The sequence below is a fragment of the Adiantum capillus-veneris genome, chromosome 8 (genome assembly GCF_014529385.1).
Source record: "Adiantum capillus-veneris isolate H3 chromosome 8, ASM1452938v2, whole genome shotgun sequence".
NCBI lineage: Eukaryota > Viridiplantae > Streptophyta > Polypodiopsida > Polypodiales > Pteridaceae > Adiantum > Adiantum capillus-veneris.
Window position 1 is genome coordinate 7893194 of NC_140938.1, and position 12554 is coordinate 7905747.

The 12554-nt window shown below is 42.9% G+C and overlaps 1 protein-coding gene across 31 annotated transcripts in view; it reads left to right on the plus strand.

Moving 5' to 3' along the window:
• LOC147451633 (lipid droplet phospholipase 1-like) overlaps positions 1-12554 on the plus strand; it is a 237913-nt gene that overhangs the window by 54449 nt on the left and 170910 nt on the right. For 18 of the 31 annotated variants that reach the window (XR_015188803.1, XR_015188807.1, XR_015188804.1 and 15 more), the window contains exons 2-5: positions 1235-1302; positions 1412-1482; positions 1574-1653; positions 1752-1789. Coding sequence is in view for 20 of the 31 variants with exons in the window: in XM_086517542.1 (XP_086373668.1) it covers positions 1235-1302; positions 1412-1482; positions 1574-1653; positions 1752-1789 (257 nt within the window). In the remaining 11 variants the exon portion in view is untranslated. Of the gene's footprint in view, positions 1-1183; positions 1303-1411; positions 1483-1573; positions 1790-12554 lie in introns of all 31 variants that reach the window. The other 13 variants (XR_015188805.1, XR_015188808.1, XR_015188809.1 and 10 more) reach the window with 3 other exon arrangements.

Here is a 12554-nt window from a genome sequence, read left to right on the forward strand (position 1 = left end):
GCTAAGCTATGACAGGGTCTCCAACGAGTGCAAGCTCTCTGTAGATGTTCCATTTAACGGCAGATAAAGCACTAGTTAGGCAGGTCCAAGTACTCGACCTGTTGCTTGACCCATTTATAAAAAACCGTTGTTAGGAGGATCTCCTTTGGGAGAGAGTGGGGGTCTTGAACTGAAACTCAAATGATAGGAATCCTTGTTGCCTCAGCGGCTACAGAAGTAGAAGTCTAGGGGGCCTCAATGTAGGACCCAATGAAATCCCCAATCCGATGAAGCAAGGAGAGGTACTAGTGGGCAGGCCTAGAAAGCAAGACCAAAACTGGGAAATCTGCCTCCTCGCCAGACTCAAGGCAGGAACCCCGTGAGATCCCCCATCCAAGGAAGCAAGGAGAGGTACTCCAAGTGCAGGCGTGGGAAGCAGGACCCAAACTGGGATCTGGGCTCATCTCAAGCACCTTGGCCACGATATCTAACAACTTTCGTTGATAGTGGCAATGGCCAAGAGTCTGCACAATGATGATCTAGCCCACCTATGCGAATCGGCAAGCCTGCACCAAATCCTGAATCCTGAAGGTCTCCTGCGCTTCAAGCCTTGCTTATCATCCTCAAGGACTTCCAACATGTTCTTTTTCCTTTTGAAGTTAAAACCTGCTTGTTCTTTTCACCCAAATCATAAGCAAATCTTCATGGCAGAATGTCAAATTTCTCAAGTGTGCATGCTACATAACTCATTTTGATGGGCACCCAATGAATGCGGAGCAGCTGAAGTGTTTACCCTTTGAAGGTTGTTTCTGTGCTTCATTAGTGGGGCATGTGACAAGTCAGGGGGCGGATGCTACTGGTAGATCGGGTCTTAATGTAATACTCGCAATACCTACAATATATATAGTTCGGGTCTCAATGCAATACCTACAACGGTACTTTCAAACATCGGGCTGGTTTTGCTCTCACATAGCAATGCCATTCAAGCCAGATGGGGAAGAATCTTTAAAAGGGGAGTGGTGGCACATGGCTAGGTTGCTTGCACCAAAGAAAATCAAGGAAGCTTTAATGTTTATGTTGTGAAAAGAGGTTCAAGGAAGCAGCACTATGTCCAAATTCTCGCCTTTTTCTGTATTTTCTTGGTTATAGAGCTAATGCTTTATTTGGATAATTTATTCAGTGCATTCATTGTTTTTTCTTGTAGATTCGACAAGGCATGAATAAATGATTCGGTGGGTTTATTCATCTTTTGCAGTGCCAGTGATTGGAAGTTTGCTGCAGACCAGTTCAAGTCACAGTTTGGAGACGAAGTGTTGGTTCACTGTGAGTAGTTGCTAATTTTCTATGGTGGACCTGGTGAATGCATGAGGGCTTAAGTTGACTGTTTTGCTAGATCAACCTATGAAGAGTCTTAAGGATTTCATTTTTACAGGTAGTTCTCGGAATGCTGCGACATTAACATTTGATGGAGTTGATGTGATGGGACATCGTTTGGCAGAAGAGGTAACCTTTATTTGTTTGCCATACTAAGGATTTTTTTTTGCCAAGCATATTCCTGTTAATACATGTGTGTGTTATGTGTGTGTCTTCCCAGGTTAAAGAAGTTGTGGAGGGTTCACCTGGACTGACGAGGATATCATTTATTGCACATTCGCTAGGTGGTCTGATTGCTAGGTATGGTATAGGGCAGCTTTACATTCCATTCAACAGTACAGCCACTGATTCTTTCAAGGGAACGATTTTGGGTCTGCAACCTGTGAACTTCATTACAGTGGCAACTCCTCATCTTGGATCTCGAGGAAATGGCCAGGTAAACTGTTGTCGCAGACCTGATACTATGTTGTTGCTGTGATTCATTAAAGTGAGCTGTTTGTCTTGACCCTGAAGATACTTACAGAAAACTTCAACACCACTTTGTTGATGGTAGGCATACCAGATCTTTTTTTGTTGCAAAAGCTTTCAAGCTATTTGTGGGAATCTATTTGGAGGGGAAACACAAGATTAGTGCCCTTTCTTTTGAGGTTTCCCCATTACTTCCACTTTTCTTATTGCCCACTCTCCAAGCTCTCGTATGCATCGGCTCATTAACCCCCATCATGGTCATGAGTTCTTTTACCTCTTCATTAACATTATCTTGGTCTTTGAGGCCACAAATCTTCACATGTAAAGTCCGGACACGCCTCCTTTGCTCCTCTTCAAGTGTCTAGTTAATGATGGTGGGTGTGGAGGTTGTTTCCTTGCCTTTTCCTTTTCTTGCGATCTCGATCCATTTCTTGGCCTCATCCGCTTTCTGTTGGATCTTTGTAATAACGTCCGTCCACGAAATCGTCATTGCTTTGTGTTGCTTCTCGCCATCTTTGATGGCTTGCATTTCTTCTTTAATTGTGTTGAGTTTGTCAACTACCGAGGGTTGAAGCTCGCCTTTTTCAAGTGTGTATCGTGATCGCATCTTTGCAAGCTCCTTCTTGAGTATCTCCTCACCTTGGGCCGTCACCCGACTCTCAAGTGTGTTTATTGTGCTTTCTTGGATCGATATGCGTTCTTCAAGTCTCTTTATTGTGCCTAGGAGGTTGCAATTAATCTTGTTAATGGTCTCGCCCAGTTCTTCTTTGCATTTTTGAATGGCATCCTCCAGAGGGTCGTCTTTGCCATTTTGCTTCTTCATGTTTGAGAGGGAGAGGGAAATGCACAGTATGGCGTCAAGGGAGATCGCCAAAAACTTCTGGAATCTTGGAAAGGACTCTTAACCGGCCCACCCTGATGCGTGGGTCACGCGATACTTGAACTTCATAAAGGTCTGCAACGCCTTCTTCTTTGGGCCGCACCGAAAGCGACAAAGTCGCCTGTGGCTCCTTCAATGCTTCCACTTCGTCTACAGTAATGCGTCTACCTTCTTCAAGAATCTCCAAGGATGAAAATTCCTGAAACCACTTCCAACACAAAAACATGAACATACCCATTTCATGTAAAGTGACTGGAAAAATTTGAGTCTTCCTTAAAGACTGTGCATGCAATGTAGATGAATATATAGACGGATCGCCAAACCGTTCATCAAACACACGCAAACAATGGAATCGAAACTTGTCTTTCTGATCTAAATCAATCAACTATGTCAAATCACAATGGAAGTGCCGGATGCTTGATGCTCAATCCTTCTTGTGTTCTTTTGGATACTGTGTCATGCTTAGGAAGAGACATGGAATGTGAATTCCTTGAATGCAAATATTTCATCCGTTCATGAGTAATCCGCATACATCCGTGCTCATTCATGAGTGAATCGTGTTCATCGTACCATATGGCATGCCTGTGAAAAGGGATCACATAAGGACGGTGACTAAAATACAAGAAACCATCACGAATGACACACTCGAATAATGCGTGCTGACTAATCATACGCACACATAATACTTCCTGTGGGGGTTCTTGGACCTCAACTCGAGAGCCTAAGATCGTTTCTTCGTGATCTATCGAATCTGCAATGAGGTTAGCTTCACTAGACAAAGTATCAACTAAACCATCATCCTTGTGAACAATTACATCTTGTTCCTGCAAATCATCATGCTCGTGAATAATCACATCTTGATCATGCAAATCATCATGCTTATCATTATCATTCAAATCATGTGTGTCGTGCTTTGGGGAAAACGAGACTGAGAGAGTCTCCTTCTCCTGAATCTCTTTAAGTTGCGCCTGCACATTAGAAAATAGTAGGACCAATGGGGCTTTGTCACAAAGTGATGACGTGGCGGACAGCAGAAACCCTAATTTCTGCCAGAAACCCTAAAATTCCTGCAAACCCTAATTTTTGCCAAAAACCCTAAATTCCGGAAATCGCGGAGGCGGATTATTAAAAAAAAAAATAAATTTTTTTTTTTTGGAAAATGATGAGCGACGCGAATTTTGCTTTTGCTTTTTTAAAAAAAAAAAAAAAAGAGAAAAGACTCTCTAAGAGAGAGAGAGAACTGATGCTTTTGATTTTAAAAGCTTTTGGGGCTCTGCTTCTGGGCATCCCTTGTAACCTTTAAATTAGTGGTGAGGGCCTCACTTCTCAGAGCATCTGGACGCAGAGTCTGAGAGTGAAACCCTAACCGCTCTCTTGTACTTTGATGATTGATTAATACAAAAAGAAATACCGAAAGGGGCGCCAGTCTTTGGGGCCAATATCTCTAGGCACGGAACTCCGCCGGGCCAGTGCAAATCTATTGTGATCTGTGAATTGTTTTGAAGTGGTTATTTGGTGCTGTCGCGGTTGATTCTTGACTTGGAGTGTCCAAGTTTGTTACAGTGGTATCAGAGCATGGCCGATTTCTCTTCTACGGGAAATACGATCCCCGATTTTTTTTTTTTCCGCGGCACCTATGGCTTCAGGCAATGATCAGTCGACTCCCTCTGCATCTGGAGATGCGGGCTGGGATCACAACGAAGATTCAGGCAGAGAGTATGGCCCGCCTCGGCCTACTCAGGCGGAGCAAAGAGAGATGGAGCGTCGTCAATTGATTGGTGATGCAACAAAGATGATGCTCAATTTTGCCAAGGACCCGAAGATGGTAAAATATATGAACCAGACCTCTTTGAAAGAGGTACAGACAGAGTGGCAGAGAACCACAACACCACTCCCGAAACCCGCTCTCAAGAAACCTTCTACCTCCAAGAAATATACGGAGAAGGAACTGGAGAACGTGGTTGATGCACGGATTGCTCAGCTTTTCGACGTGCAAAAGAAAGGCAAAAAGCACGGCAAAAAGCAGAACAAAGGTACTGACTTCCCGGGATATTTGGGTCGTCAGTCGACATTCGACAAAGCAAAGAAACGGAAGAAGCGTGTTCGATTTGAAGGAGTACCCAGTTCTTCTTCTTCTTCTTCTGACAGTTCTTCTAGCTCCTCGGATTAGAGCGAAGAAGACAGAAAAAAAGCAAAAAGCGAAGCAAGACACAAAGCTTCGGAACGGGCAAGAAAAAAGGCAAAGAAGGCTACATCTCGCCCAGAGATTGACAGTTCTACTGAGGACTCGTCTACAGACAGCTCAGATTCCGATGACGGAAAGTTTTATGCGAACAAGAAGAATTTTTACAAAGCCAACCAGTATGACTTTCTCGAAGATAACAGCAAGAAAGTCCGAGAGTTTAAGGAAGGTGGCCACTCGATCAAGTTTGATACTTTTCAGGATACTCAGATGCTTCGAAGGCTTTGTCTCTTATACAGCAGTTTGACATCGCTTTCGCGGGAGGACGCTATTCAGAGCACTCCAAGATTCGGAGAGCTGCCTCTTACTCTGAGGGGAATGCTCCTACTTGGTGGTCCACGCTTCTATTAAGCCAGACTGTGCCAGTTACATGGCTGAAATTCAAGAGGCTTTTTATTTCTTCTTGGTTGACTCAAGAGTTTGAGCGAGATATACGAGCTGCTTGGAACCATCTCCGGATGACCAAGAGCGATACAGTGAATTCTTATTGTGAAAGATTCTGGAGCTCTTTTCTACCCGCCTCTTCATTCAAGAAGATCTCGTTCAGAGAACAAATTGAGCGGTTTACCTTGGGTCTACCTACAGAGATCCGAGATCACTGCTTGGAACAGAAGTCAGCTTCTATTCAGGAGTTGATGAGTCATGCGAAGCGGGGCTTTGCCATTCACTATGGCAGTCTGACTTACCCCACAGATGAGGCCATGACACAACGAGCCAAACAGACTTCTGGGAATGAAAGTAGAATGAAAAAGAGCAACCCAGAGAAAAAAAAAGGATGCACGACCCAAGCTTACTCCTGAGGAGAGAGCTCGCTTCATCAGAGAGGGGAAGTGATTTGGATGCGGGAAACATGGACATATTTCCGCAAAGTGCCCTGATAAGGCACAGAAAGAACAAAATGATAAAGACGACGACAGGTCTAAGAGTTCGAGAGCAGCTGAGGAATGTGGCAGAAAAGGCAGATAGAAAAGCAGAACTGGTACCACATGGCGTGGGACTTGCACCGAATCAAATGAATGAAAGTACAAACTTTGCCGTTTTTTTTTGGGGCAAAGTGAAGGATGTAGAAGCTCTTTTGAAGGAGCCAAGGCCAACTTCTTTTCACTTGGAATTGGCGGCTCGATTTGGAACTGCGCCCGACAGACTGACGCCACTGGCGGAGGTAGTTCGACTGGCACCCGGATGGGATGTTGCCATTCACTGGAGTCTGGGCCCCGAAGCGAGGAGTGTCGAGACTGGGGTGACTCCCGGAGGAGTAGCTAGTGGTGTCTAGCCAGGAACGGTCGATAGCCACGCAAAACCTAGCCTAGATGGCGATGCGGTGGCTGGTGTGGGGATGGGCAGAGAAGGGGAAGGTAAAGAACCTCCTCAAACACCAGGCGGTGTCGAGGCATCAACGACGGCATTCCCACAACAATCGCCATCGCCACCACTAGAGCGTCGGTGCATAAACGAGTGTGAAGATCGTCTTGTCGACACTGAAGCTTCGGAGCGTGCTGAATGCTCCGAACGCTGAAGGAGTAGAACAATGTGATGGTGCTTCAAAGTGATGTCGATCCTCGTACCACCTCCTCTGCTGAGGTGACAAAGAAGAAAGAAACTCATCATCATCCATACTTGCATTAAACACACGAACATTTAATATTAATATTGAATGGAGAAGAAAACGTGGACAAGTAGAGAGAGAGAGAGAGAGAGAGAGAGAGAGAGAGAGAGAGAGAGAGAGAGAGAGAGAGAGAGAGAGAGAGAGAGAGAGAGAGGACTCATAAAGGGGGAGGGATTCCTGTATAGAGATATTCCTGTGAAGATCTTGTGAATTTATCTCCCGTGTGCATTCTACGTATCTTGTAAAAGCACTGCGCTCCGAGTGCGATGGAGACTGAGGCTACAATCGCGAAGGAGGTGATCCGTCTCCGCTCATAGATGTTGCTCGCTCCTCCACTAGATCTAGTTGATCGGGTGAAAGAGACGCTAAGAAGCAGTAGTAGCGCTTCTTAGCGTCTCTTTCATCCGATCAACTAGATCTAGTGGAGGGATGAGCAGCATCCATGAGCAGAGACGGATCACCTTCTTCGCGATTGCAACCTTAGCCTCCCTTGCACTCAGAGCGCAGTGCGCGTTGGCATATAATACTTCCACGACACACGGAGGAGTGTGGCTGTTCGTGAGAACATACCTGGAGCATACGCACCGAGGAGTGTGGCTGTTTGTGAGAACATACCTGGAGTATACGCAACTGGAGTGGACGCAATGACGATTAAACACATTTTAAATTTCTCGAGTATAGCATATAGACAGGAATGAACAAAAAGCCACGTGAATATTATATATATTATAAAACGGAGCAAAATTGTTCAAATACAATGTTTATGGCTTTAACAGGTCTCTCTCTCATCCTCGCATAGCTCAGCATAACTCCCTATATCTATATAGAGCTCTCCGTTTAGGCAGATGTCCTCCGTTTCATTTTGTAGATCCTCTGCATGCACCCCATAGAGAGTAGCAGCTTGATGCTCGTCTAGCACCACCTTAGCGGCTTCTGACTGAGAATCTTCTCCAATCTCCTCCATTGATGCCGCTGTGATTGGCACATGGTAGCCCTCTTACGTCCGTGCACTACGAGGGGCTACCTCTATGACGTACCACCAGTTTGATGCAAACTTTGTAGGATGAAATATGACCTGTCAGAGCCACATAACTTATATGAGAGCTTGCAAGCACATAACTTCTAAAATTGGATGTTAACTGTTTACATACTAACTTGTTCACAATGCTCGGGTAGTACAAAAGTGTCTCTTAGGTCGGTCCATTTTTTAGTTGAATCCACCTCAAGGAAACCAGACTCTTCTCTCCGCACAGTAGCGTTGCAACCCTCCATGTTTATCTTGAACCATTGCATGTCAAACAAGTCGACAAAAAATCCTCTATAATCGATCCTCAAAATCTCTTGTAGCATGCCAAAGGAAGCGAATTCCGCCACCATAGGATTTGCATCAGAGGATCGTCGTCGACTAGACTGTTCAAATTTTGCCATGATTCCACAATCTTGAGTAAAACGCTTTTTGTCGATCCATTCCACCCTAAAATGTCGACCTTTACACCATGCTGCTGTGTATGACTTATACAACCAACAAAGATTTTGAGTGGCCGTTCAAACATCTAGAAAGTCACTACTCGTACATTGCAAACTTATCTTGGTCGCGCAACCCCGAGAGTACTCCTACTCCTCCTCAGTCACTTCTTCACCGCACTGTTGTGCGCTTTTCAATTGGTTGTGCAGCCATCTTAAGATCATGAATGTTGGGAGGCTCTCCAGACCCGCCAAATAATGCATCGGTGGTCGTCTTCCCTGTCTCCACTCGATCCGTGCCCTTTGTCGGTCTTGCTTTGCATCCTCGTATTGTTGAAATCCACTTTTGCATCACTGAATTGTGAAGCATGCAAAGTCGATTGATTTTAGCCTTTAGATCTTCCGTCATCTTCTTCTCAACACCAAGATTGCACATTACAATCCCATATATGCGCTCTTCATCTATGGTTCGCCATAGCGTGTCCCGGGCTTTATCAAATCCATCTAGACACTCTCCAATGTAAACTAGGGACTCTGATAGCAGCCAACCTTCTGTCATGCTACCCTCTGGACGTGCCTTCTGATGCACATATCCCTTGAGTGTTTTCATGAAACGTTCTAAAAAGAACATCCATCTAGAATGTACTGTGCCAACTATTTCCACCTCATCAACTATGTGAACAAGAAGATGCAGTAGGAAAGTGTTTCTCAAACATGCACACAACCTCCACATCGTTTAGTGTGGCGAATGGTATGGAGTCTACATTGATCTCCTTTGGTAAGATCCATTGCAGCAACTTCGCAATTTTGTAGATTGTGTTATGGACGTCAGGAGACAAACATCCCTCAATGGCCACCGGTAAAATAAACTGCAAAACACGTCTAGCAATGATATTAAAGTCCACACACGAATTTGTTACTCAATTCCCACTATGATATATTCCACTTCAAACATACCTGACACATTTTATGCCAATCATGTGACTTCAAACCGGTGAGCTTTCCTTCTTTAGTAAAATACATTCGGAGCGAGTGCATTACACCAATGGGGGTCCGCACAGATCGAATGATCTCTTTTACTTGGCGTTCTTGGGCTCCTGTAAAAATCCATGGCATTTTAGGGAGTTTTATCGATCCATTAGATGTTGTCTGCGACCAATATTTCTCCATACAATCCACATTTCTAAGGTCAACCCTGGCTCCCAAATTATCTTTCTTGCCGGTCAGATGGTCCCACAATAGATTATCCACATCCTTGAATATGTGCATTGGATCGAGCGCGTGATTGATCATGAGTCTGGGCCAATATGGTAACTCGTACCATAGAGAGAGTATCTTCATCCCTGGGGCAAACCGTCATCACACATCTCCTTCTGCTCTAACCATTCTTGTGCATCCATCCTCGGTGGCTCTCTTCCCAAAAATCCATCGTGTAACACATGATTCTCTGGAAGATACGCTTGATAACCTTCGTAGATTTGCTTCTTCAATGAGGGTGCCCGACGTGCATTAAGTCTAGGTCCACATGTGACACATTCTCTCTATCCGCTTGTTTGAAGCCCTGCATGTATACACATGACAATAGACAAGCTTGAGAAAAACCAAGATTTACAGTGTTTGAGTTTGAGTGTAAATCACCTGAGCATTCTGTTAGTCCGGGAGAGTCATGCATGGTCCACATTAGAATACCTCTAATCAAAGCATTCCATCGACCTGTGTGTCGGCTCATATCCACCACTTCTATGCCAATCCACAATTGTTGTAGCTCTTCCAATAGTGGACAAAGATACACATCCATATTCTTCACTTTATACCGCCCCGACACAATCAAGCTTAGCCACAGGTGCCCCTTCTTGGTAGTCAACCACGGGGAATGTTGTAGTTGACGATGACAACAAGCCATACACTGTAAGATATTGATCTCTGACCAAATGGATTTACGCCATCCATAGCCAGGCCTATGCGCAAATTTCGAACTTTCATGGCAAAGTCCGGCCATGTTATATGTTTCCAGGCTGCGCAATCTGCAGGAATCCGTAGCACACCATCCGAAGATTTATTCTCCTCATGGCATGATGCTAGGGAGGCCATGGACTTACATTCGAATAAATGCTTGATGCGAGGAAGCATAGGAAAATATCGTAAAACCTTTTGTGGAATTTTTGTTCCGTAGAGATCTACTCGATATCTCTCGGAATCACATTTCGGACACTTCTCCATGTCTATGTATTCCCCTCTGAAAAGAATGCAGTCGTTAGGACAAGCGTGAATCGAATTGTAATCCATCCCCAAGTTTTGCAAGATCTTTCTTACTTCCTCTCTGGAAGCTGGCATCACATTATCACCTGGCAGTATGTGCTCTTTGAGAAATCTACACAGCAAAAAAAAAACTTGTGTAAGTAATGTATCAGATCATTATACATCTAGAGTTTTTTATTAAAGTAAACACATTGTAATAGATCACCTGAAAATCCATGTGACGCTAGTGTCACTCCATCTAAACTTTGCTTGCATGTTGAGAAGAACCAAGAGCGCCTTCAATCTAGACACAAGTGCTCCTTCATACAATGGCGTATCGGCTTCATTTTTCATATCATTATAGATAAGCCCTTTTGAATCCATGATCGTCTCGATCATTCATCGATCTTGGGCTCAAACATTGCCTTGTTGGGAATGTGGTGTACGTGATCTTCCTCCGAGTTGTGAGAGGCTACATCTTGTGGCCTCACGTATGCTGCTTGACCAAAGTGCATACGAACACGTCTATTGGGTTGCAAGATTGCTGGCTATTGGCCAGTGTCAGAGTCCGACGAGTTATAATTGGCAACAACTCGATCTATAATAGATGGATCAAACTCGCCAAATTTGTGAACGTGATGCAAAGAAACGCTTCTTGTTTGTCTCACAGCATGCTTGCATTGATTACAAGGACATAAGATCTTTGTTGAGAGATAGGTGTTTCGGTTGGACGGCCCCACATCCTCGTCACTACTCATACTGAATGTAAAAACCTTATAACCTGAACATAAATTTAATCTTCTATTGGCATCCTCTGCCTTCTCTCTCTCTCTCTCTCTCTCTCTCTCTCTCTCTCTCTGTGTTCACACTGTAAACTACCTCACATTCTCTAGTCATGTCCAATCTCCAAGGATTTAATATTCACATGATCACGTGAAATTTCTTGTGATCACAATGTTTATTATATCATTCACATAATCACAATTAACGTGATCACAAAATGCCAATAAGTAAACTGGAAACCCACCAAAATCCCACCGAGGTATGTGTTTTTCCTCACATACTTACTAGGAAACTATGTTAACCCAAAACCGATCCTGTTAAGAAATGAAAAAATCTTGGTGGGATTACCGAATTGGATGATTTCTATAGGTTAAGGAGAAGTCACGTGAATATTTAATGTGATCACATATTTTGAAACGTGATCACTCAACGGTATTAACATGTTCATATGTTTGTGATCACATTAATGAAATCCATGCCAATCTCCGCACACTTCGGCCTAGAGGTGCACATAGATCAGAACCACCGGGTTCTAATGTCGTCTTTATTGGTCAATTCCTATATTTGTGGGTACGAGAAATCTACACACCCATGTTTACATAATAGTGCATGTAGTGACCAAAACCCCTTTGCCTCTTCTCTACCTGTAGCAATCCACATCATCTTAATATCTCTTCATAGCAGATCTTTGTTCGAGGGATTACTTAGCACATGGCCTCCAATCTAAGTATCATGCCGTTGAAAGCTTTCCAACTTAAGGTCGCATCCGTAGAGAGGGATCAACGTTCTAACTCTAATTTTTTTTCTGTAGTCCCGAAGGTAGACTTTAATATAAAAAATCTAAATGCAAAATCTAATCTTAAATCTAACCTAATTGAACATATGGTGATTCGCGGCTAATTGAATATGGTTAGTGTGTGAGTTAATATGTGTCAGATTCTGATGGGAATATACATGTTGTTGTGTAATTGGTGTTTGCTCTTTGGGCAAAGCCTTCATTGACATGCACTAAAATCTAACGTAAATCTAATCTAATCTTAAATCTAGATCTAATATAATCTTAAATTTAACATAAACCTAAAGGTAATCTAACTTAAATCTAAATCTAATCTAGTTAATCTTAAATCTTGTCTTCATCTTAAATCTAAATCTAATATAATCTTAAACTCAACATAAACCTAAATATAATCCAATCTTGAATCTTAAGCCTAAATGTAATCTAACTTAAATATAACCTAGCTAGCTAATCTTAAATCTTGTCCTAATTTTAAATCTAACATAATCTTAAACTCAACATAAACATAAATCTAAATGTAATTTAACCAAATCTTAAATTTAATTTAAATCTTAACCTAACCTTAAGTCTAACCTAATTTTAAATTTAGCATAAATTTTAAATATAATCTAACCTAATTTTAATGAAATGTAATTTTAAATCTAACCTAACCCTAAATCTTAATATAACATTTCATTTCATATTTTCTCTACTTTTTCTAATCTATGTCTCTCTCTCTTAGTTT